Source organism: Cyrtonyx montezumae, unplaced genomic scaffold, assembly GCF_038088225.1.
Source record: "Cyrtonyx montezumae isolate F1298 unplaced genomic scaffold, pur_monq_1.0 scaffold_8, whole genome shotgun sequence".
In the NCBI taxonomy this organism is placed as follows: domain Eukaryota; kingdom Metazoa; phylum Chordata; class Aves; order Galliformes; family Odontophoridae; genus Cyrtonyx; species Cyrtonyx montezumae.
In genome coordinates, this window is record NW_027072089.1 from 40636546 (window position 1) to 40663984 (window position 27439).

General features: G+C 38.4%; 1 protein-coding gene across 1 annotated transcript; it reads right to left on the minus strand.

Moving 5' to 3' along the window:
• Positions 1-26332, minus strand: MEP1B (meprin A subunit beta). The gene is made up of 16 exons (XM_065753458.1): positions 26265-26332; position 25535; positions 22709-22726; positions 22478-22528; positions 22330-22373; positions 21235-21313; positions 19776-19893; positions 16704-16882; positions 15073-15291; positions 11541-11693; positions 10269-10484; positions 7377-7844; positions 4383-4565; positions 3501-3894; positions 1082-1286; positions 1-173 (listed from the first exon to the last, which is right to left on the minus strand). Exons 1-16 carry the CDS (start codon positions 26322-26324, stop codon positions 156-158), a joined length of 2406 nt encoding a protein of 801 aa, XP_065609530.1. The 5' UTR covers positions 26325-26332; the 3' UTR covers positions 1-155.
• Between the last annotated feature and the right edge of the window lie 1107 nt (positions 26333-27439).

Sequence of the window (27439 nt, forward strand, 5' to 3'; positions counted from 1 at the left end):
TGATGTTAGCACAGTATTTTATCCAGATGAGGAATTATTTTCCAGACTTTACAAACCTTTATCGTGACAGCTGAGATAAAAGTATCAGAAAGAACGATGATGTAGTTCTGGTTTTCCAGTGATGTTCATTTCTTTGATGCTTGATTGCATTATCTTCAGAAGGATGTTTTATTCTAAACGAGGAGAAAAAAAAAAAAGAATGAAAGAAAGAAATCCACATCTTAAAATACTAGCGTGGAGGGAAAAGAAAAACATGTATAATGTAAAAGAATTAGTTCCAAATAAACCAAAATAATGTATTGGGAGGACATAAAGTAACAGTGACAGTATCTGGCACTGGAAAGAAGCACTGCACTTCAACAGGACATCACACAAAGGATATTAGGACGACATTCAAATTGCTCTCTGGAAGGCTATTCCTTGTCAGTTTGCTTACAGATTTTCTCCTGGCCCTTGTAAGTCCTTTTAATCTATGCCATTCTTGCTCTTTCCAGGATTCAGTTGTTGTGTAAGAAGAGTCTAGATGCCAAAGATCTTATGGAAGTTCCCATCAAAATTAGCCTGATATCCTTTGTATCAATTCTAGTCCCCTCATTCAAATGGTTTCAATCTGCTGCTGCCTTTTACCTTCCCTAACCCTCAAATTCCATGGCTGCTTCATTCCTTGAATAAAGAATGGCCATTGAAGAGGAAAACTGATTTTTAATTTGCTTTTTGTTTTGATATTTGGGATTGCTGTTTCTACTGCTATACCAGGTGTTAAGGGGAGAAAATGCAATAACAGATGAAATGCAAATCCACAGAGCGAAAGACATAATTGAGTTACAAACTGCAAATGAGAGCAAATGACTGTACACAATCTCCCACTCAGTAAGAGTTGTGGGGGCAGAGGAGGAGAACAAGTTTGAATGAAGTGGTTTTTTGGTGTTTGAAAAATTGATAGTACTTAATATAACTCCTTCTAAGCTGGAGTCTTCTGACTTAAAAGACATAATATCCTCTGATTTACTTATTACTGAATTTGACTGCTTACTTTTAACAAACATGTATATCGTCCTCAACGAAAAGGGAAAATACTTACTTCTTCAAGAGTCAGGCTCTCCACTTTTTTTCCTTCTCCTTTGCTGTATTTCTTTTTAAGGCACACCACAGTTGTGACAGTGACAATAAGCATAACAACAAATACTGATATGGTTGAAGAAACAGCTATTATAGTGTTTTCTTGGGTTGTACCTTTCCTTTCACACTTTTCCCCCATGTACCACCAGTTATTCCCTGCTGGACATCTGGAAAGTAAAAGAACATGAGGTATCACTTAAAAACAAAAGGTATAAAAAGAACTACTTAAAATATTTCATTTCTGATGCTTAAACAGTTATCTATGGGTGGCCCGCTCTTCTGACATATCTGGCTATACTGTACCCTTCTTCAGCTTTCCACTGTTTTATGGGTCATCCCTGCTCTGAAAGAAACAGAGAGCCATTGCTAGAAAACCTGAGCTCAAACCTGATCCTTCTGGCTGCTTCAGGTTTGGCCGCAGCTGCTGCTTCAAAATGGTCTTATTTTGCTACTAATACACAAGCCCTCTGGGTAACTCAGTTCATTTGCCTGCTTCCTTTTCCTTTATGTTTACAGCACTTTGGTTGATAGAAAACTCACTTTCTGCTCCACGAAACTGACATCTGTCCCAAGGGCTGCTATCATGTAATATTTGCTTCCACTATACTAATTGCCCTCATATCCTGATGCAAATTTGCCTTTTGACATGCTCAGCTTTTAAACAAAGCTCTTCTATCTTCATTCATTCAGTCAGTTTAAAAAAGCTTTTATAGGAAGGAGTTGAATAAAGTCCATGGGGAGCTAGTCCAGAAGCTTTATGCTGCTTTTATCCCATCAAGCCACATTTATCACCCTCCAGGAAACTTTACTCTCCTGATTCCTCTTGTGTTCTTTGCCTTCTTAATTCTCACCTTATGCAGCAATTTGAACTTGCAAGATAAATAGGGTAGAGAGCACAGGGCGGACACTCAAGGTATCGCTGACATGATTGCACCTGAACCATTCTAGGACAGAGCTAGCTGAAGAGGTTCCCATCACATTGCCTTTTCCAAGCTCAGTAATTCTCCATCAGTAGGCGTGGTAGATTCAGAGCAGACCTTCTTTCAAGTTTTAAGAACTTGTGTGGGCAGCCTCTGCCTTCCTCCAAAAGAAGGCAAGATTCAGCATTAATACTAGCTCCAACAATTTACTGTGAATGATCTGACACAAAAGAAACCTCTTATGGGCAACACTGCTGAGTTCAGGTCTGCACCTATCTTTCTATACCCTCCTTGTAATTCCTTATGTTATTGTTTTTATGGCTTCTTTCTATATCATTTATTCAGAACTGTATGTTTGGCCTTGAAAATGAATCCATTGGCAGTGCACTGCAAGGCTGTTTGGGGATTTAATGTGGTCAAGCTTAAATAGAGTTATATATCACATCCTCTCTGGGTTTCCGATAGAAAATCAGAGTGGAAACTGACTGCTGGTCACACATTTCTCCAGGATAGAAAGTAGGTCACATAAGCACTTGAGCTACAAATAGTCCAGAGATGTCAGAAAATAAATCTTTTCATAATTCCAAAAATGAGAATAACATTCAGCATGACTCTTTGTTTTTTCCTTCTTCTTGGAACAGCTTCTTGACATTTTCACATATTTGTGACCTGTTTCTGATGTGCTGCACAAGCCCCTTTGCAGAATTGTTTTTTAAAAGGTTTCTAAATGGGGAGATAGGACACTCAGTGAGTCATACTGGCTCTCATTGCTCTCGGCCTTTAGACATTTACCTCTCAGCACTCCCCCAGTCTACCTGCCTTGGCACAGCTTCACAGCACGTTGTTACTATCTTCAGCCTCAGAGTTTGTTTGAGAGCTGGAACAAAGCTAATCAGCCAGGTGGGCTGCACAAGTGAATCTAGAGAGGATTAAATTAAAGTTGTTATTCATCTTCCTGCAGGGTAAACAATCACTTCGGTCCTCAGCCTTCATCAGTGGTTTCAAAGACGAGCAACTACACTTTGTTAATTCATGGTCATAATTTGCACTACACTACACTTCTACATCAAGTTTTAGAACAAAGTTATCCTACTTACACTGCCTAGGAACTTTTAACATATTTTCTTCTGATATCAATGCTATTTTATTTCAACTACATTTATATTTAACTATTTTGCTATAGATATCTGTGGAGATGCACAGCACATTTTATAACATTGGACTAATATATTACTGAAAATAAGAAGTACATTTTATCTATAATTTACAGACAAGTCAGAATTCAAGTGCTGAGGACAGGAAAGACCCTAACCAGTCCCATGTCACTTGCAGTAAGTGGCTGGAAATATTTGCCTTAATTAGTTATAGACTCTTCTTTTCATTAGAAACAGAAACTTATTCTACCAGAATCTTTCATTACTCAAACTAAAGTTGTGTTTGAGAGAGATTAAATACAGTTACCTGCACACCGCTTTTCTATCTACAATAATGCAGATACCATCATTTTCACAAGGGTTGTCTGAACAGGACTCTGGTGTGTCTGTGTCTGGCTCTTCAGTCAGGGTGACGAGGGTTGTTGGGATGGGTGTTTTGGTAGCAGTAGGTCTATCTGTGGGGCTGGTTGTAGCAATGGGCCTGGTGGTAGCAATAGGCCTGGTGGTAGCAATGGGCCTGGTGGTAGCAGTAGGCCTGGTGGTAGCAGTAGGCCTGGTGGTAGCAGTAGGCCTGGTGGTAGCAGTAGGCCTGGTGGTCATGGTGGTGGCAGTAGAGGTAGTTCTGATGGTACTGCCAGTGGAAGTACTCATAACAACAGTGGGTGAAATGCTTGGCTGAGCTGATACTAGATGTGATATATCTGCATGAGAAAAACACAGGAAATGAGGCTTTTACTCTCTCTCTCTCTTTTGATGTTATTCTAATAAGTTCTAATAGTAAAGATCAGAGAACTTGTGAACTGTCTTCCATTCCTCCAGCATAATGGATAGTCTTTTCATTTACCTTTCAGGAACATTATGTGTTTTCGAAAGGTTCTTGTAATTTAAACAAATTTTTAAGCACACCATATTATTCAAAGTACTCTGTTCAAAATAATTTGCACAGGAGTAGCGTCATTTTATACACTTACATTTTAACCCAGATATGAATTAATGGATTTAAAGAAGCATGTATCTACCCACACATTTATTTAAATACATTATTTGACTTTAGATATATGAGTAGTACCAAAATTGCTCATAATGTACATAACGTATATTCATATCTACGATACTGGTGACTTACTATGTGACACTAAGTACCTTTCTGTATTATAAAGTATATCAGCTGCAGTCAATGTTTACATACCTTCCGTTGTTAAAAGAATATAAACACCATCTTCTTTAATAAAGTTGCGGCTTCTAAGTCTCTGATGAGTTAAGAATGCACTTGTTCCACGTCCTGGACCTCTCATGAATGCAGTTCCATTGGGGAAAGAAGCTGGTGATCCCACTTTATCTGGCCTATCCCAGTAAAGATTTGATGAGGAATCTGAAAACATGAACTGAATGTGAGTGTGGGACTACTTCAGATTTTTTTCTCAATAGGGCCCCTTTGTTCTCAGCTACTCCTTGCTGCAAAGTAGTACTAAGCTCTCTCAACAATCAAGACAGATTGTGTCTGACCTTCCTTGTTTCTGCGTATGGATATAATGGAGATGGGAATAAATTACCTGAAACTCATGGAGCAGAAACAGTGCTGAAGCTGCCTAAAATTGATTTTTTTTGGCCTGAGATTCCACACTAATGAGACACACGACAAAAAAGGTCTATGTGGGTTGGTCTGAGGTACTGAGCATATGCTGATATGGATGGAGGACAGAGGGTACCTTGAACAACCCAACAGGTCAGAGGCTGCTGATATCCCCTCCATCAAACCCTGTTTTAAATCTCAGCGCTGAGTCTGACTCTATATTGAAATATGTGTATGGGAGAAGAAACTGCTTCCTCCAACACCTCTGCTGATCAGAGAAAGATTAAGAGTTACAAGGCTTATCTTGGGAATCAGGGGCTACAAGCAATACATGAACAAGGGAGAAGGGGTTGAGCACAAACAGACTGCAAGTCCACAGCATCAGAGAACGAACCAAGTTGAGTGCTGTGGCCACAACAGCAGAGGGCACAGGGTAAATGCCATCCATCTATGGAGAAACAGGCATAATCATACTTCATATACAGAGGTGGTCTTTCTAGATGACCTACTTTTTTTTTCATGTAGAAACTGTCACTGAGAAAATGAATGCATGAGGGCTGCTCTGAAAGTAATGCTTCCTGTTTCATTGTGTTGGCCCATGACATCAGAGGCAGACATTGGTGGTATGGCAGTAGAGGTTGAACCTTTCTGCCAATACTCCATTACATGTTGTTGCTGTGTGACAGATGGCAGCAGGAGGGCAGTCTGACAGAATGGCATCTCACATGGAAGTGTGATTAAAGCAAAGGTGTGGAGCTGAATTCCTCCAGGCAGAAAAAACTGCATCCATTGACATTCATTGTCGCTTGATGAATGTTTATGGAGATCAAACCGTGGATGTGAGCACAGTGAAGTAATAGTCAGTGCTTTTCAGCAGTGTCAATGGTGACACATTGACAATCCATTCCAGGCAGCCATACTTAGCTGTCACACCACAAAATGAAGAGCATCTCCATCAGCTTATCCATGTGAATCAGCAGATTATGACCAGGGAATTGTGTACAGAGCTGAATGTCAGCTTCAGCGTGCTGGAAACAATGGTGGCAATGTTGGAATATTGCAAAGGCTGCAACAAGTGGGTCCCACAAATGCTCACAAGGAACAGAAGAATGCTATACGTAAGTTTGTCAGGACCTATTCAGCCAACACAAGGCTGAAGGTGACTGTTTCCTGAATTGCATGATTACTGGTGCGGAGTCGTGGTGTAACCACTACAAGCCAGAATCAAAACAGCAGTCCATGGAGTGGCAGTGACACATGAATTCCCCATTAAAAAAAAAAGTTCAAGATGCAGCACTCAGCAGGTAAAGTGATGTGCATTCATTTGGGATAGGAAAGGGGCAATCCTTCTGGATTTCTTGGAACCCAGACAAACCATCAGCTCTAATGGCTACATCACAATGCTGACTAAGCTGAAGGCTCCAACTTCCAGAGTCAGGCCAGAGAAAAAGATATATTTTCTCCATCAGGCCCCATACCAATCTGAAGACCATGGAACACATTGCCAGCCTTGGCTGAACCGTCCTACCACACTAACCCTATAGTTCAGATTTGGTCTGACTTCATCTGTTCAGGCTGATGAAAGATAAGACTGCATGGGCAACTTTTTCCTAGCAGCTGTGAAACAATGCATAACCTCCACTGGAATAAATTCTTATAAGCATGGTATGCAGGCTCTTGTTCATAGCTGGCACATGGCTAATGGTGGTGACTATGCTGAAAAATACTATTTTGTAGCTGAGGATTTGCTGTATCTAATAGTGTTACTGTGGCTCTTTGTTGTAGTTTCCATGGAAATAAATTGGAGGCATTACTTTTGGAGTAACTTATGTATATCATGTTGGTTTTTTAATATATATCAATAAATAGACATTTTAGTGCCTTTGTTCCTGCATTAATGTTATAGCCTGGAAGCCCACAAAACAAATTCAGTAGTAGAGGTGGTTTCTTTTGTCAAAATCCATTGATGCAGAAAGTAATCTTGGCTTAAATTCAACCTTTATCAAATAGTGAATATGGAATTCTACTTTAATATCTCTTACTGAGATTCCTATCGTTTCTCCAAGTTACACCTTTACCTAAACTGCCTCCTTTCCAAAGTATTGTGGACAATTGCTCCTTATCTTGTCACACCTTGAACAAGTACAGATTATGTAACACAACTCAGTACTTTGTCCATCTGGTGATTTGTGCTGACACCACCGTTCGTTTTGCAAGGAAGGAGACCATGCACTTAATAACTGCACTTTCAGCTGGTATCAACTGTGTGCATTTTTAATTTAGTATTTTCTGTTTCAAGCCTTCTGGAAGAATTGCATTCGCATTAAAGCAGGTATACATGCATCATCATGATCCAATGTAAGAAATGCTAGGCATGGATGATCCACCTGTTTCTCATGCAAATCAACTTTGAAATCAAAGGTTCCAGTTTAACTTTCTTATATGTTCAAATCTGAGGATCAATCATCATGATGCTACAAGGAAATCACTCATTCTAGAAGTTAAAAAAAGCTGCACTCGTTTACACAATAAGAAAATCTGACTATCTTAATTTTGATTTTGTTTGTTTGTTTTTAAGCATACTGGATAGCACATCTGGTTTTAACTAACCTGATAATTCCTGAGGGTCTGTTGTTATGCTTCTTTGGTTTGACATTCGTTGACGAATATCAGGATGCTGGTCAAGAAGAATCATGGTAACTTGCTGCCATGCACAGGGCCACTGCAGCTGATCATCGTTTGCTCCAGAAATCAAGTGCAAGTATATTGCTAAATTAGATGGGTTATCAGCGGTACCATTTACATACAAGCCAACTTGAAATGCATATCCTTCACTAGAGTAAAAAGGTGGACTGTATATTTTTCCTGCTGTCCCTGCAGGGCTTGTGTTGAGGAGATCCGTGAAGTTTCTGATGTGCCAGACATGGTGAGGACACTGTGTTTCTGACAAGTTGATGTCATCAATAGAGAGACCTCCATTTGATAAGCCAGTTCCTTTCACACCTCGAAACACAACTCGGAATTTACTTGTGACATTCAATGAAACGTGGTGGAGCTGCCAGTAATTCACAGATGAACCTGAAAAACATTGGTATGGGTTTTTTAAATAAGCAGTAAGTCAAACACTGTTCATGTCCACAGTCTATTCCAATGCTATGAAAGATTCCACTGGCTCAGAAGTGATGGAACATTTCTCTTGTAGACATTACTTTTTCAGTGTATTATCATATTTTTTCAGTTGGATTTTTCAACAGATTTAATACACATAGAAGATCTTTAGAGTGAAAACAGTGCTAATGTTTCTAAGACTGCTTTTGCTTTTATATTTTAAAGAACACTGCATTAAAATAATCCAAATGTTGTGATAATTAAATGCACAAAGATGGAGGCCACCTGTGGTATTATTAAAAAAAACACAGGTACCAAGTATCTACAACTGAATAACAACATATCTCAAAGAGAAAAAAAAAGAAGACATATCTACAACTGAATAACAACATATCTCAAAGAAAAAAAAAAACATGCAGGGGATTCTGGGACCCTAGTGTTGCAAGATATGGCTTGCTGGAAGTTTGTCTCATTGGAGGCACTATTCATTCACCAAATAAATGATACTAACTTCAAATTAAAGCCAGAGATTTGCAAGACCTACTAGATGTGGCAAAACCGCAGTGCAAATCTGATGCTGCCTCCAGAAGTTCCTGTACTAGTAAATCCCAGTTGACTCCAAGAGCAGTTTGTACAAAAACAAAGACTTCTGCACAAAGGCCTTTTAAGGCAAGTGAAAGTAGGACATTCTTTGTTTATAGTACAAGCAGCAAAACAATTTCTTTAACTGTCTGAATAGAAGGCCACACTTTCAGCTATATTTCTGGACTAGCCAGAGCCAATCCCAAGCACAGAACTCATGCTCCCATTTCCTAACTGTTCTAAACACAACACAATAAATTTCAGATAAAAATCTTTATTTCTCGCTGTTTTTCATTATTGTTATAACTGAGAGGAGAAAAATAAATTCAGAATCAAAAACAGGAGCACCCCACTATCTTCTATTAAATTGATTTCAGCATTAACTAATATCTATTTGAATAGCAAACATAATACACTAGACTGGTGTTTCTGAATCGTGTTCAATGAGCAGATCAGTTACTGTGGTGTAAAATGTCCTGCTCCCACTGCCTCCCCTGCTCCTGGCTGAAAGCAGCCACAGCTGCTACAGACAAGTAGAAATGGTCTGGGGTTTGTTCCTCCATCTCTCAAGCATGGTAGTGCTCATGGTGTGAACCCACAATCAATGCCAATCACGGATAAAAAGGGTTGTGGTGTCTGCACTTCCTCTCCTCTGTTGACTCTATGTTGGTGAGGGTAACTTCTCACAAGAGAGAAGTGAGACAGTTTAGGAATCAATATCTTAACCATTCTTGGAAGTTTTATCAGATCTTGTTTGTCAAAGTAGTGTGCTCACTTGGACACATTCAGCAGATCAGAGACTTAAAGGAAATCAATAGATTCAAGAAGAAGGGAATGGGAGATGGGACGTAATACATATGAAAGAATATTTAAGACTGAAGTGTGGAGAAATTAATTAATCTCTGACTAATCTGAAATCTACATCTTCCTCAGCATCCCTGACATTTATACTGAGGATTCCTGATGGTACACAGGGATGATGAAAGTATCAAAGTGAAGAAATGAGAGGAAGAAAGAAAAGGTTAACAGGCATGAGTAGTAGTTGAGCCTTAAGGAGCAAAGGGAGGTAAAAGAAGCAGACTTGATATTGACTGTGCAAAAGAACTTTCTCAGACTTTTATGAAACCAACAGACTGAATTAGCTGTAGCTGTAATGGAGATCAACTGATAATTAAATATTTGAGAGTATAGGTTAATCTTAAGGTGACTTCAGGAATTATAGTTTAAGGAGCTCTTGTCCATCAGTGGACCTCCACTGCTCATTTTGTAGGCTCCCAAAGGCACAAGAACCTAATGTTCTTCAAAGTTCAATACCAGTTGTGATCCACTGCCCATATATCTCAGTTCAGTCACTCCAAACTTGACTTAAAAATTAAGCTGAATTTTGTTCATCTTCTTTTTCTCTTTATTTCTAATTGAAAATCTTGGATATTCCAGGGCACTTATATTTTCCATTTCTTTATTACTTTTTTCTTTTTGGAATTTATTCTAACGGTCAACTTCCTCTCTTGCTGTTGAAACCAACAATCCTAGAACACTTAAAATGACTGCTCATGGAATTTCACCTATTTTGGTAAGAGAACTATTGTGATAGTGCAAGAGTTTAATTTGCTGTAATTTAGTATGTTATAAGAAAATAGCTGACTGAGGATTCATTAGTATAGTATCACCAGCAGAGATTAAATTATTTAGTTGGAGAAGAAGCCAAAGAGTAAAACTAGGAGATGAGTCACTTTGCTACAATATTTTCCCTCAGTACATTGAAATGGATACTTAGTAGAGATTAAACCAAAATGCAGTTTAATTCCATACCTTTTATCTCTTCAATTAGTCTCAAAGTACCATTTGGATGGGCATCAGAATACTCCCTGACCAACACATCTAGCTGGTCACTTTCACTTCCACTGTTATAGAAATAGAATTGCAAGCACTGAAAGCCTCTTTTGGGATATAGGATTCTGCTCTCCAGGATAGCTGTGCTTTCTCCTGCTACATCACTGGTGTTGAAATGCATGAAATAGCCAGAATCTGTCAAAAGTGAATGAGAAATGAGTGGCAGAGTTAAAACAAAAATCCTGAAACACATGTATTCTTAACATCATATGGTAACAATGCTAGAAGCATTCTTCAGAGGCAGAATTGCTGTTCTCCTTGGAAAATTTTTTCCCCCTTGGTTGTCTCTAGCAATTTATACTCAACGAGTGCTCTCTTGTAACTGTTCATACAGTGCTGGTAACTCACAGTTGACATTCTCTTCTGAGCACTGGTTTAAGCTCCTGAACTCACAAATTACTTGGCAGCTTCATAAATAACTGGCTACATTCTCTTCAGCCCAGAGCTGAGGGGAGGTTCATGGGAGCTGCAGTTCCTCAAAAGGGGAGTGGAGGGCAAGTGCTGATTTCTGCTCTCTGATGACTGAGACAGGGCCCAAGGGAATGGTGTCAGGAACTGCCAGGGGAGAGGCAGCTGGGGGTTAGGGACAGGTTCTGCACCAGAGGGCAGTGGGCATGGACGGGCTGCCCAGGGCAGTGAGCATGGCCCCAAACTGCTGGAGTTCAAGGGACCTTTGGACAGCACTCTCAGACATAGGGTTTGAATTTTGGTGGCCTTGTGTGGAGCCAGGAGTTGGACCCGATGATCCTTGTGGGTCCCCTCCAACTCAGGGTACGTTATGGTTCTAAGACTCTCAACAAATTGTTCAGCTGAGCTCTGGTAAGTGTGTAACTTCCAAACATCAGTCTTTTCTTAAGTCTTACAGTGCAATTATTCAGAAAGTCAGCATTATCTCTGATGTACCTGATATTTCTGATGTGTAGCTTGAACTTTTTACATAATCCTCTTGTGAGGATGTGACATTAAGACTAGAGAAGATCAAAACAGTCAAGAACATTCAATCTTCTCAAATAAGCAGAAAACAGAATGTGTCGCATGGTTTTCCCAAGTATACAGCTTTATATTGCTTGGTTCAAAAGTTAACTGTAGTTTGCCAACAAATAAACATAGAACAAGGCCAAGAGCAAAGTCAATTGACTTGCCTTTGCAGAAAACACTTCCCAGAGAGATAAGGAGAATGTTTTCTCATACCTTCACATTCTCCCATGTTAGTGTGATCAGTATTTGGCCCAGTAGGAACGTGAGACAAATGTTGCCAATCACTGTTATCATCTGAACTTTGAATCATGCCACAAATATTTTCAAGTTCAAAACTGCATGTGTCCATGAAGCTTAGGGAGGAGGCTACAATATGAAAAAAAAAAGTTCTGAATTGAATCTCTGTTACACAGCACACATTTAATACAAAATATTCAAAGTCAAGAGCAGAGACTCTAAGAAATGCAAATACAAAATAATCAGTGACTTCAAACACCATCAATGTTTATAACATTCAGGAACTCAAAGCATTTGGCAATTAACACTGATGTTAATGAGTTGTCAACAGGATAACTCTACACTTAAAAAGCACAAGGAGAGAGGCCTCCAGCACAAGAAAGATGCAAAATGGCTTCAGTGGGTCTAGAGGAGGCTACATAGACGATCAGTGGGCTGGAGTACCTCTCCTGTGAAGACAGGTTGGGGGAGTTGGTCTTGTTTAGTCTGGAGAAGCAAAGGCTCTGGGAAAGCATTACTGCAGCCATCTGGTACCTGAAGGGAGCTTACAACCAGAAGTAAGGCCAAATTTTTACATGTTCTGATACTGACAGGACAAGGAGGAATGGCTTTAAACTAAAAAGGAGGATATATAGATTAGATTTTAGGAAGAAATTCTTTACTCGTAGGCTGATGAGGTGCTGGCACAGGCTGCCCAGAGAAGGTGTGGACGTCCCATCCCTGGAGGTGCTCAAGACCAGGTTGGATGGTGCCCTGGGCAGCCAAGCTAGTGGCTGGCAGCCCTGCCCATGGCAGGGGGGAATTAGAGCCAAATGATCTTTATGATCTCTTCCAAAACAACCCATTCTATGGTTCTATTATATTTTACTTATTAAAAGATCACTGATACCAGTTCTGACCTACCAAACTTCACACAGCCAAAAGGTCTGAGGATTTCCCATTCATACCTCTGTTTTCTTTAGGCTAGTACACATAGTCAGAGCTCTTGAAAAGTTTCATCAGATTATCTACTGGAGCACTACCTTTGAAATGCAGTATAGCTGCAGCTATTTGACTGCAGTATTTGCTCATTCTGCTTGATTTTCAAAATGCTGAATTGAAAATACATTTGGCAATGATACGTTTGAAACCAGTGGGTATCTCATCTCATACAAACTCTGACTAGTCAGAAGTTAACAAAAAAAGTAAAAAAATCCAGGCTTAGGCCTATTCTTAGATTTACTTCCTATTGTACTTCATCTGAGCTCTCTTTAACACCAACCACCATTTGAAAACAACTGCTAACAAAATGCTTTGTGATTATTGCTTCTCACCCTATGTATCAAATATCGTGACAGTTTTAAAGGTTTCATTGCACCAATAACAAGAACCTTGAGTATCACAAAAATCAACCTCAGTGGCACGCTAAGTGCTTCATTGAGTCTGGTTCAGGAAAGGGTTGTATAACATACCTTTTAAGAGATGGTATTTGTATGATGTTGTAAAAAACAAAAAATATTTTCACAGTAATTGTTATAGTGACAGTTAGAGAAAAAGTAAAAAAACAAAAAACAAAAACAGAATGTTAGCAAGAAAGTAAGCAAAAAAAAAAAAAAAAAAAAGGGTGGGTGGGTGGGAGGAATTATTAGATGAAAGAACTCTTTGAAATCAAAGCTTAAAAACTAAATATGAAATCAATTTGCCCATACAGGAAAGCTTTAGCCTATCAAATTAAAAAGTGCTGGCATATAGAACTGAAAGACAAGAAGAAAGAAAAGCAAGACCCAATAGCATACAATCTGTTTCTTAGATTAAATGGTGAGATGGGAGTTGGGGGGTTTTGTACTCCATCTGCACCAAATACCAGTTACTTTCTCACTGCTTAGTGAAAGGCTAGTGGATGACAGTATGTGTAGCATGACTGCTGAATCCTAACTTTCAGTGGATGAGAAAATTCATGGCTGGTTATATTAGGTAAAAAATGCCAGAAAAGAAGGAAAAATATACTGAAATCTACCTTTATCATATGGCCTGGAAGACAGCACTGAAGAAGAAACCAGAGCAGAACCAAAGTAGCAGTCAGAAATTCTTATGCTGTTATTTGCTTGTTTTGTTTTGGGGATTTTTTTTTTCAGTTTAAGAACAAAGTTTCCCATTTTAATAGTCAATTTCTAACCCAAAGATTTTCAGCAGGAATTCAGGTTAAAGCTTTCCTTAAGTCCTGCTCAGCAATAAAATCAATCTTTTGATACATCTTTGAGGACATCTGCAGCCCAAAGCATGTTTGACATTCTAGGTCTTTCCTCTAACCTGAAAGGATCATTCAGCAGCTGAGCATATGAGGGCTGGGACCTGTGAAGCACGTGTCCTCCCTGGCACCGGAGCAACTTGGGCAAACAGTGAATCATCTGAAGACCACTTATGGCTCTGCAAATATCACACACTCCATACTATGCCTGGACAGAGCAGGGAGTAGGGGAAATTTTGATTGCCCTGAAAGTGGTGGGAGTTTTGTCACATATTTCAGCATGAATGGGGCTTATTTTGCTGAGCAAACGTGACTGTTGTGTAAGAAAAAAGTTACAAAATCAAGAAGTGTTTATATACTGCTCAAGAATGATGGAATATATATAAGATAATGGAGAGTAAGGAGGACCCTGTCTGCTGTTAGAGACATCCTTAGCTTCATGCACTTACATAAGAGCTAATTGACTGTGTGTCTAATGCTGGAAGCTAAGGCTGCATGTGTGTTCATTTTAGATCCACGTGAAGATAAGTATCTTTATCAGGATCATATACTCATAAAAAGATACAGTTTCAATAAATGGGTTTGATTATTATTTAAAGTATATGTAGAATGAGATTTACAATGTGATGTAAGATCTTATGCCCCACTTAGTATACTGAGGCAGTAAAGCAAAAGTATCATCTGAGTGCCAGGACACATTTGATAGTCACAATTACATAATAATATTCCCCAGTCTCCTATTCTCACTCTACTTTGTAGAATGAATTCCATGTGAGCAAAGCAGCCATTTTGATCACTTTGCTAATAGGCTGGGCTTGAAACTAAAACCAAGAATTTGAAAGGCTCACATTTTCTTTGTAACTTCATCCATCACCTGTCTGCATGAACAAGCTCTGTCTGACAGACTCTCATGAGTACAGAGCAGGTATGAGAGCCACAGCAAAGACTCTCATTTCTGTAGAGAAGCAGCTGTGGAATAATGGGGAGAAGAAGCAAAAAGCTTTGTGCAGAAGCACACATTTTAAACAGCCACCCAAGGGACAAACAAAAATCATCTACTGAGCGAAGCTGATTTTTAACTAAAGGTCAAATGAGACTGCACAGAAAGCTGTACTACACAGCAGCGTTCCTGCAGGAGGGCTATGCTATTTCTAGCTCTACCATTATTTCCAGTGTTCTTGACACAACCCATTTCTCCAAACATATTCACATATATTTTTTAACTTGTGGCTGGATGATAAGATAAGAAGCAAAGAATTTAAAATAAATTGACAAACTTACAGCAATTGTACAGCCGATTCAGTTTCTGGAGATCATAATCACTGAGGTCCATCCGCTGTCCTATGACATCCATGAAGTATGGTATGTTTGTTACGATGGTTGGTTCAGTTCCATTCATGAAAGCAGTTTTGCTGTAGTGCATCACAGATGTATAATCATAGGGAACATTCAGAGAGTCTGATGTTTTATCATCATATTTATTGAAATTGTGTTCTCTACCTGAAAAGGAAAAAATAAAAAATTGTTTATTGCCAAAGACGACCAATTTTTGAGATACAGGCTTAAGGTAAAAGAAAATCCTTTGGAAACTTAAGTATTTTTTGGTAATCATTTTTGTGTAATTATTCTATAAAAGTATTTTATTTCTAGCCTAAAATTATTTAGCTTCCTCTTTCAGCCATTGGAATGTAACATGATGACTTCTGCTGCATGAAGGAAGACTTTTTCCTATCAGAAATCTTTTTGCCATGTGTCTACTCATAAACTGCCATAGTCCTGCAATATGACGAAGTGGACATAGAATTTCAGTGCTCAAGTTATGCACCTGCAGGAATGCCTCTATCTCTAATCCATTTTCTCTGATGTTTAATTGGTAAAAAGTTAGAACTGGAATCATGTAAACTTTCAAAAGTTAATTTTATATGTATTTTCTGAAAAATGAGTGAAAAGGCATCATTAATTCTAAAGGAAGGCAAAGTTATACATATTTTAAATGAAAATTAGCCAAAATACAGGAAATATGCTCTGGTCAGTGTAACAAAGCTTCTGCAGTTTCAAGTGTCTAACAATAGCATAACTTGTTGTTAAGTCAGCTAAGTGTAATGGAAATCGAATAACAGACACTAAGTCATTTTCTGCAATATATACTTGTGTATGCCCCTGGCTATTGATCACAACTAAATATAAATGTATATGGTTTAATTACTGTCTGGTGCTCGGTGTGTACCTGTGCCAGGCCAGTACCATGTCTGGGCACACAGCCTTGTTTTCAAACTGACTATGGAGAATTGCAGTATGCTGAAGAAGCCGATACCAATCCCAACCCTGAGGAACCCTATGCCACAGTCAGGCTTGTGACAAATATGCCAGCATTTGCACTTGGAAGCCACCTTGCCAAAATAATGGCTTGTATGATGAAGACCCCAGAAGAGGTCTCTCTGGCCTGCGAGCCCTCGCTTACCTTTGGATTTCCTGCTGGCTTTGGCTGTACTGGGTTTTGTAGGGCAGGATTATTTTTAATTAATTTACAGACTCCCATAGTAATTAGTGACTTTATTGTATTCATTAAAACAAACCACATCACTCTCTTCTGTTGCTGGGCTGTACAGCATTTAGCACAACAGGAGTCAGATCTCCAGTTAGGCCTCTGGGAACTGCTGTGACACGAGAAGAATGACAGCAAATAATGCTGCCTATCCAAAACAGATGTCACTCGATGTTTAATTTATTGATCTGGTGGACTTGAAATTAATTCAAGGTAAGCTAATCACAGAAGCACCAAGGTTGGAAAAGACCTGTAAGATCATCCAGTCCAACCATCTTTGAGTCATGGGAGGATGTCCAAAAGTGACATTCCCTACCCAAAACACATCATACCAGAGCCTGAGTGAGATGTCAGAAGAGTGACTGACCGGTTTGAATCCTGTCCCAGACAATGGACACGTAGTCATCCCGATCAGACCGTGACTGCTCGTGCCAGAAGCCCAGCGCGTGGAGGAATTCATGCTCAATTGTTGCAATCCTGTCACAGTTGGTTCCGATCGAGAGCTGCTGCAAGCCCTGCTGCTGGTTTCCCACTGAGGACCAGCAACTAATATGGAAATAAGATTGGAAGACAAATCTGTGAAGGACAATGCCACCCCCACGCCATGAGAAATACAGAATGAGTCTGTTCGACAGGCTTTTTTTTTGAGCACTAGAGTTACGTTTTGCTATGAGTGTTTTTTCAATGATCCATTCATTATTGGATCCTTTCCTCCCATTTGAAACTCTGCTTCAATGAGTAAGCAGTTCTTCCACTCTGGATGGATTGTTTTTAATGGGTTTTCTTTAGCAGAAGAAAGTTGAACTATTTATGACTGAAAAAATACAATGAGGGCAAACATTAAAGATTATGGGCACATGATTTAAGACATAAGATTTACTGCAAATTAACAAGTAGATGCACCTTGGCTAGATCACCGTAACTATCTGTGGGCACATTTTGGACCTGTCTTAGTGCCAGGCAAACCATGGCCATGCCACTTCTCACCTCCACCATCACAGCTGCCTCCCCATTCTGGTTTGTTCTTTTGCTTTGATAACAGGTTGTGACTTTCAGATCAGGTCCACTCCTGGGGATCATACTTATTCTCTGAAAGGCTAGCACATCTGAGAGGGCTTTTCTTTATCTCTTTTCTTTCCAGCTATTTGTGGAGGTAGTGTTATGGCGATTGCTACTGACAAACGCTCACAAGGTATTGCCAAACTACAGCTATACTTGAAGTTTTTACTAAAGAATTAAAAAATTCTGTGAGCTATCTGTACTATCCAATAAAATGGCACCCCGTGTCCACAAACTAGCAAGCGCATTTAAATTTGTATTTTATGCAGCAAATAAATCAACACTTACCCAATGAAATCCATAGAATTAATCAGGCACAAAATACTCCATAGGATTTGCAGTTCCATCACCCCAGAAATGTAAAAACCAAGCACACCAGGCATGATAGGACCCTGCAACTTATTAGTGAACCATATTCCACAGGATTTCTCTTTCTACAAAGCAGCACAAGCCTTAGCTATTGATTACTCATTAAAATCATAGCATGGGGCCTGGGAGGGAGCACATACGGCTTCCATAATTTCACTGGATTCCCTTGAGCAAGGCCTCATATTGATTATGCAGCTTTTTCTGGTTGTACAAAGTGCTGTAGTCTTTTGTGACTAACTTTTGAGTTCAAAAAGATAATTTATTATTTTGGCCTACTAGTCAGAAGGTTTTTCATTTTTTGAAAGAAATTCCCTCGCCTTCTTCAGTTTGTTTCATAGATGCAAATCAGACCAGAAATGCAAAGATGATTTGACTTTTTGTTGGTGCAATAAAATATTCTGAATCTGGTTGGGGTTGCCAGGATCTTTGTGCTTCTGTGTGCACTGTGCCCTGTAGACTGAGTTCTCCTGCCAGTATAGAAGTTCTAGATGCTATCTAGAAGTATCTAGGTAGTAAGGAGAAATCTAGACAGAGCTGAGTGGAAATGGGTTGCTTTATGCATTTTTCACCTTGACCCATTATATCAGACCATAGGAATGGAGCAAAACGAAAGGCAGTTAATGCAGGGTTGGTTCTGATAATTTCTTTGTACAGTCCAAAGCTAGCTCACTGAAACCAAACAGCCATTTTCAGGAGTCTGTAGTTTATCTCCAGGCTTTTTAAAAGTATGCTGACCACTGACAGTATTAGTGCTGTGTCAACTGTGATAAGGAAAACATTTCAGAGGAAGCACCACACTAGGCAATAAAGGCAAGATATGTTATCGAACTAGACTGACTTGTCTTCTCATTGACCATGACTCATCTATTTCTAATAGAAATTAAGTAACAAGCTAATAAATGAACCGCTGAGCAGAAGCTTTTTAATTGCCATAGGCTAAACAATTCGGTTCTCTTTTTTTTCAGGTACAATTATTTTTAAATTTGATGTACAACTTCATGTAACACAGAAATCCAAATTTTGGTTATGTGAGTTTTCCATTCAGTTCACAGACACTGGGAAAATGCATTACTTTCTACATCTCCACTTATACATCTTTTAGGGCTGAGTTTCAAAGTCATGTGCGCAGCATAAGGAGTAGAAAATAAAGAGTTGGTGAATGAAGAACTTTTGAAACAATTATTTGATATAAATATCTCAGAACAAGATAAAGAGACTAGGAAATGTTTCTTTTAACAGAAAATCTTTTTCCATTTATGAATGCATTTTCTCATATCAGGATATGATTTTCTGAAAGTCGATTTTCTCACCGTGCTATCAAGGTTTCCCTGGTCTTCTTTTCTAACAAGAGAGAAATGGACCAGAGTGGAGTGCAGAACATATTTGTTCTGTTACACTGTTTTGATAAAGTCTGCCTTGGAAAAGGAAGCAGCTGGTGCAATTCTGATTTCATTTCTTGAACATTATTCTGCAAAAACTAAGGTGAAATAGCATAACTATTGCTCAAAATAGATAAACAGAAACCTCTGTGTAATGTCTCAGTGCTAGGCAGCATTAAAAAATAATCTGAATGCTTACGTGACAATCTTCAAATGCAGTTCAAATTGTTACAGTAAAACAAATGCATTGTTTCATAGTTAAACCTATTACATTTCCTCTGCAATATTTTTTCTAAAACCTAAGGTATACTTACTATGACCACATGAAAGGGACATTCCATATAACCAAAGATCAGTGTAGAAAGCAATGAGCTTATTTCAGATCTCTACCTCTTCAGGTACTTGATTACTTATTATATTTAGCAACAAGTATCAGTGAAAAATTGTTAATTACTATGTTAAAAAAAAGACTGGAAATGGACACACAAAAATATAGAGAATTACAATTAGATAGATGAGTTTTAGAGTGAATGCTGGTCATTAATACAGTCTGTAGCAAAAAAAAAAAAAAAGAATGTTCTTTTTTATATTAAAAATATATTATTATTAAGAAAAAATATTATTCTTCTTACCCACTTCCTTTGAACACAGATATATAGTTCTCCTCTCCTTCCCAAGGTTTGAAGTCAATACATGTTTTGAGTCGATACTGTTCAAAAGCCTTGAGGATGACTCCCTTAGCATTAGTTTCTGAAACGTAAACCATGTTTTTTGTCAGTGTTGAGACACTAGGTTTGTACTGCTACCCGTAAGGAGCAAGTCCAAAGAGTCCATACCTGAAGGGTGGGTCTTACTCCAGCAATCTTTAATCAAAATACACAAACTTTTTTGCTGGATTAAGACCTACGTAGGGATCTAGAAACCATCAAATTAGGCTGTTGTGACATTTTATCTTCCCCTTGTTCTGTTTCTGTATAACTTCTATTTAGTTTTTAAGTATAAAATATGACATGATGAGTATGTAACACACAGTAGTACATGGTTCTTCATTTTCTAATTTTTCTCACTTACTTTGCTGAGATTTTCCTGAACAAGAATTAAATAAACAGTGAATGATGACATCAGGTTTCACCTAGGGCTAACTGTAGGCTACACACCTCTCACAGAAACTGTATGGGACTTGAATGTACTGACTGTATGTCTGACTTATCTACTCCAAGCAATTTACGTGGTTTCAAACCCTTGACTACCTTAGCTCCTAGCTTAAAGTGGGGGTGAATAATTTATTTTTTTTTTCATGCCATAGACCAGAAAAATGACCTCACACTGTGTGCTGAGGGCAATTTTTCTCATATACAGTGAGAAGTATGACTGTGAAAAAAACCTCTGTACTATGAGGGCAACACAGCAGTGGAACAGGGTGCCCAGAGAGGTTGTGATGTCTCTTTCTCTGGAGAGATTCACAAGCCACCTGGACACATTCCTATGCAATGTACTTGTTAGGGAACCTGCTTTAGCAGAGGGTTGGACTAGCTGATTTCCAGAGCTCTCTTCCAACCCTACAATTCTGTGATTCTGCAAGTTTGAATTCCCTATCTCACTACTCCCCTCTGCCATGCAAAGCCACAGCTGGGTGGACCTGAAGGAATGGAGAGCAGCCTGACCCCACAACTCAGCAATGTTCTACTGCAAACTGCTTTGCGACCCAGAATGTCAGTTTGCCCCCAGTGCTCTAGGTGGTGTAAATAGCCAAGTAAGCTGTCCAGCTTTAATAATATCTTTAGTGTCATTTTATTTCTTCTTCTCACTATGGTTTCACATCTTGAACTGATGATTTTCAAAGCAAACCAATGTGCTGGGTCATCACAATGTCAGGTTAAGAAGCATCCGGACAAGAGGTAGGACCCCAACACCCAGACAAAGATGAGACATCCTGCTAGTGTGTATCAGGACAAATCCTACTGGGGGAAATGGCCCGTTCTAAACTTACAGCATGGCAGTAGGAAGAGGAAAGGGCGACATGGATCTTTACTGATCTGTAATTAACATTTCAAAGTGACATATGGACATTGTCAGGGATAAATACTGTACCCAGGCTATCATCAAGGACATAGGGGATGACATGGGGCCAGCGATATTTGTCACCAATGATGGAGTTTCGTTCCTGCATCTGAGAGAGAAAGTAAGGATGCAGTTTTCAGTAAAAATTGATTCAGGGTCAAGGACTAAAATACTGTTAATGCAAAGCATGTGCTATGTTTCTTATGAGTTCATATAAGAAATATAAGAAATCAAAGAGTGCAAAAACTTTGGAAGATCACTGAAAAGTCTATGGCTCATTTCTACCCATGTCTCCAATATCTGCAGCATTTTCTCCCAACAGATTATTTGTGATTTGATACAAGTTTGAGGAGAGCTTCAGCTCCTGTGGAAAGCATTAAGTTCCAAAGTCCTGAAATGTGCACAGACATCAATAATTCTACATTTTTTCATAATGCAAGGGTTTTTTCCTATGCCACTAACAAGTGCTTTCTTTGCTTCCATCAATATGCCCAGGCATAAGCAGTTTACAAAAAAACAAAAAGGAAAACACTACTGACTTCCAGGAGCACAAGACAATTTTGTGGGCTTCTACTACGTATCTTTGAGATGTAACTGGCCATGAAAATATTTTTTGTATTATTATTAATTGAACGAGGGGACAGATGTTTTAACATGTGGAATTACTCACAGGTCTAATTTTCCATTGGTTTTGGTTAATCTATTTACACGATGAAAGTTTTGCAGCACTGGTCTATAAAGTTAATTGGCTCATAATTTACATAAATATTGTGCAGATAAATTAAGGATATTTTATATAAACCCTGTCTGGATGTGATCTGAGCTGCTGAGTATCCTAAAATACAAACATAAAAACCACAGCGAAGAAAACAAGATGCTAATGATATTGATCTAAGGGCTAAACTGACCTTATTCTGGATAATGTTTCTGCAAATGCACCCGAGTCCTTCATTGCCTAAGACATTTTGTAGAAATGCATCTCCAACATTTTCAGTTTATCGTAACATAAACAGCATTTATTGTTAGTATGAGCAGGATGCATCAGTCATATTTCACACCACTAATACTTTACATTGCATGAATCGGTGACAAAGTTCTGGTTTTATATTTTATATTTGAACTCACCCCATCAAGTTTGATGTCTCCCTCAAAGAGGTCCAGTCCTAGGGCTATAGAGAAGAGGAGATTAACATGCAGTTATTATACTGATCTATGGCTACTAACATGAAAAAAAAAAAAGAAAGAGAAACTGAATTTAAAAAAAAACAACAACCTTCATTGATGTCAAAGATGTCTTGATCAATTCCTCCATCTATGTCTATATCTGAAAAAAAAAGACAAGTGAGGTAGGACATTAGCCCTTGCTGTTATCTTTATGATGTGTAAAAATTAATGCAATAACAATAACAGTAATTATAAATCTGTCTGTCCTAGCAATGTTATGAGCAGCTGTTTTTGTTGACTGCCTCCCGTGCATACAAATTGATCTGTAAACAGAACTCACCAGTAGTTTCCAGAGAGGCTGGGACTGGAAAGAAAGAAAAAGATGTTATTAGAAAGGCATGCAATGAAATGCAGCTAGCATTATTCTCACTACAATACAAGAGATGTGTTATGCTCAAATAACAGCATTTTTCACATTGCTTGTTTTGGATTGATTGGACCCACTGTCTTCTCATTTGACTGGAAATGCTCATTTGCTTGTTTCAGCTTCCTGCCCACTCCACGCCAGGCTGGCCCAACAAGTAAGTCAAGCGGTACTGCTCCTGTAAAGTTTTTCACAACCATTACTCTATGAAAACAAATACTGCTATTAGTAAAATACTGTACAGACCCTATGGAAGGTATGGCTTGCTTTCAATCATTGAGCAGTATTTGGGAACAAATCTCCTATAAATCCAGAGTGTCAATAGTCTTGTCTTATGTTCTGTGATCTAATGCAGCTGTTTTATTGCATTCATGTCCTAGCATTACCTTCCTTTATTACAAGATACCCATAAAGCAGTCTCCAGTCCATGTATTCAAAATTTGAAATGAAAATGGAGCTTGTAAAATAAGCTGAAATTACTCAGTGTATAATACATGTTTTGAAGAATTTGCTTTTAAGAAAGAAAGAAGAAATAAGAGAAAAGAAGAAAAAGAAGAAGAAAGAAAGAAAGAAAGAAAGAAAAGAAAGAAAGAAAGAAAGAAAGAAAGAAAGAAAGAAAGAAAAGAAAGAAAGAAAGAAAGAAAGAAAAGAAGAAAGAAAGAGAGGAAAGAGAAAGAGAGAAAGAGAGAAAGAGAGAAAGAGAGAAAGAGAGAAAGAGAGAAAGAGAGAAAGAGAGAAAGAGAGAAAGAGAGAAAAGAGAGAAGAGAGAGAAAGAGAGAAAGAGAGAAAGAGAGAAAGATGAGAGAAAGAGAGAAAGAGAGAAAGAAGAGAGAAAGAGAGAAAGAGAGAAAGAAGAGAAGAGAAGAGAGAAAGAGACGAGAAAGAGAGAAAGAGAGAAAGAGAGAAAGAGAGAGAAGAGAGGAGAAAGAGAGAAAGATGAGAAAGAGAGAAAGAGAGGAAAGAAGAAAGAAAGAAAGAAAGAAGAAAGAAAGAAAGAAAGAAAGAAGAAGAAAGAAAGAAAGAAAGAAAGAAAGAAAGAAAGAAAGAAAGAAAGAAAGAAAGAAAGAAAGAAAGAAAGAAAGAAAGAAAAGAAGAAAGAAAGAAAGAAAGACAAAAAACAGAGAAGTAAGTCCTGCAATATTAAACAAAATTAAAATCACATTATTTTCTATTCTATTAAAAAATGTTAATGGAGCAGTGAGGCAGTGGCATAGCCGCCCAGAGAAGCTGTGGTGCCCCATCCCTGGAGGTGCTCAAGGCCAGGCTGGATGGAGCCCTGGGCAGCTGAGCTGGTGAGGAGCAGCCCCGCCCATGGCAGGAGGTTGGAACTGGATGAGCACTAAGGTCCCTTCCAACCCAAGCCATTCTATGACTCCATGATTCTATGCTGAACAGCTTTACAGCCATTAATGGAGGGCAAACACTTTTATAGTTTCATGAATTATAAACTTGAATGTTCTCTTGAATGCTATCTACTAATCAGAAAACATACTATTCTAAAGGTAAAAATTGCCTAGCTCATGAAAAAAAGCTTTTTAACTGCAGTCAAAGCTCATAAACTGAAATAGGTATACCTAAGCCAAGCAGTAGTAATGTGTTTTAAAACGAAGTATGAATCCATTACTGAAGAAAAGTAATCAATTAAAATCCAGGCTGGTTCTGGGTCTGAAAATTGTCACTGAATATTTTATATGGAAGGAATTATTTTCATCATTCCAAAATTAGCCCTTCAATCATGTGATCTCAACAGTAAATTACTCAGTTCCAAAGATATCTGTATGTTACTTGTTCAAGTAGCAACAGCTTCTGTCTTAGCACCAGCCTTATAATTGAGACACATCTCATGAATTTCTAGGCTCTGAAAATTTTGTGAACAAATAAGAGATTCCCAGTTCACAGGTACATACAGGAGAAGTACACCTATGAAGTGTTCCAACGAGGAAACTAATCTAACCAAAGCTACTTATAAATCTACACCAAACCTTTTTTTCTGGAACACTTATAATACTAGTCCCTAACTTTGGCAAGCAACATAATGCATGTAAATTAAGTTGCACTGGGGGTTGGTCAAACTGTGGCTTGTCAGCATATTTAACTGGCTTATAATTCAAGTGCATCTCAAATAGGTGGGAAAAGCATCTCATCCATTATAGTTGTAAAAACTAGGTACTGGTTGTAATCAGTGGAGAAATAAATGAGCTATTGCATACAAAATTCTTCTGTCTCTAAGGTAGGTATGGAACCATCATGATCATAGAATCATAGAATCACCAAGGTTGGAAAAGACCTACAAGATAATCCAGTCCAACTGTCCACTTATCACCAATAGCTCTCAACTAAACCATGTTCCTCAACACAGCTTCTAAACATTACTTGAATACCTCCAGGGTAATTGGCTCCACCACCTCCCTGGACAATGAACGTGGAAATCAAGTAAGTAGCCCTAGTATTCTGAAGACCTTCTCTCATTGGGGCTGACTCAATTGGGAGTCAGGTTGAAGAGAGACGGCCTGTAAATGTTGATACCAGTCTGCACCATTTGTTATATGCTTTACAAAAGCCCACAGAGGAATCTAAACAAAGCTGAGGATTGATTCCCCAAGAGTTTCAGAACAAGGGAAGAGGGGGTTGTGATGGACAGAGGAAATAGGAGTGGAGTGCAGGACATATGGGATACAAGAGAGCTACAGGAACGTTTAGGGCTTGGGGCTGAGCTCCTGACTTAGGGATGTATGAGCTAACGCTAATAAAGAGAGACAGATTATGACTCCACAGTAATATTTTGCACCTGGATTCACAGAATCAGACAGTAAAGTTGCATTAATTAAAACAGATAAGATTGTTTCACTTACAGTAATACCTTACTCCGTAAATCAGAGACATTATGAACTTAGAACAGAAGCAAGCTTGAACAACTCACTGGTTTTTGTTCTCCAAATTAATTATAATATGTATCACCCAAAAGTCTGGTCTCAACAATGAATTACAACAAGATCAGCAAAAAATTGCATTTCTCTAGAAAAGGCATGAAGTACAAAATCTCAAAGCTGTCACTGTTATTTTTTGACATTAAATAGTTAAGCTGGACTACATGAACAGAAAACAACTGTTAAAAGGCACGTCCAGTGGCTAAAAAGATACCAGTTTCAATGTAAAACACATCACATTATAGCAAATAAATAAATAAATTCCATTCAGATACGGAGTAGCAAAATACTTTTTATCTTGGTTCTATCTCTGGACTTATAACTCTGGTAATATTACTTTGAATACCAGTGGAAATTCTGCTTAGATGGAGAACATAAGGCAGGCTCTTCTGATGCATAGCCAAGCCTATTCAGAACAGCAGCTCAAGAGAAACAGAAATCTTATTTTGGAACAACCATCTACTTAAGTCTTTTCCTCCTAAACTCATACCAAGCTGCATTACTTATTTGAGCATACAAAGAATATGCATTATTTGCTTTCTTACCTGATTCCAGACTACCTGAAGAAGACAACTTAGGAGCACAAGCACAGAAAGCCAGTCCATGTTGTTATCCAGTCAGCACACAGCTACACTGACACAATTCAGACCAACTTGGTGTTTAAGACAGTAAATATCATAAACCAAAACCTTTGTCCTTTCATCAACGATTAACTTTGCTACCTCTACCTTGTCTTAAAAGTGAAGTTCATCATAACTCTACTAAGGCAACTAACATATTGTTCAATTGGTTTTGAGCACTGCTGTGAGAAAATGTACGAAACACAAGTTAAAATACGGGAAGAAATGAACAGAGGAAAATAGAAATTCAAAAGAAATGGACACAGATAAAAATATAAAAAACATCTAAGTAAATGTAAGAAAACCTTTTTACAATGAGCATGATTAAATACCAGAATAAGTTTCCCAGATACGTTGTAGAGTCCCCAACCTTGAAGATATTCAATACCCAGCTAGCCACAGCTTGAGGACCCTGCTTCGAGCACAGGGGTCACACCAGAGGGTCTTCAGAGCCACCTTCCCACCTCAACCTAAGCATACGTCTGTGAATAAAGCTGGCACTAAATCCCTTTGAAAAACTGAAAGCTAGTAAGGCACTTGGCGGGTAATTCTTTAATGTATTTATATGTACTTTTTGACAGAAAGGGAAGAGGGTAAACACATCACAGATCCACCCCCAACATAATTTCAGAATTTTGCTTTTAGAAAAAGCAAAGTAATTTATTTTGTTGATAAATGTGAAACAATGTGCTTGTCAGTAAATCAGGTGGTGGCATTCTTCTGGATTATTTTAAAAATCCATATAATTTAATTTTTAAAATGTCTCTTTGGCCCTTGTATTATCGTCATCATTACTGCTTGGAGTTTGAATTTCTTTCAACTTCAGTTGTCTATTTACTAACTGCCAGTGAGTGCTGAAATGGTCGGTTTCTTCTTATGCTTAAATTCAAAGTACTTGTGGTTATTCTATGATCAGACATGGCTAGCTATTTTACCAGATCCTCTATCAGGTTAGAATTTCAGAAAAACTAAAATGACATTTGGATTTTGCATGGTGATTACAAATAACAGATTTCCACATGATTATATTGAAATCAATAACGTTTTTCATAGGATTTAAAGTATCAGAGCTGGTAAGAAACAACTAGTCGTTCTTAAGC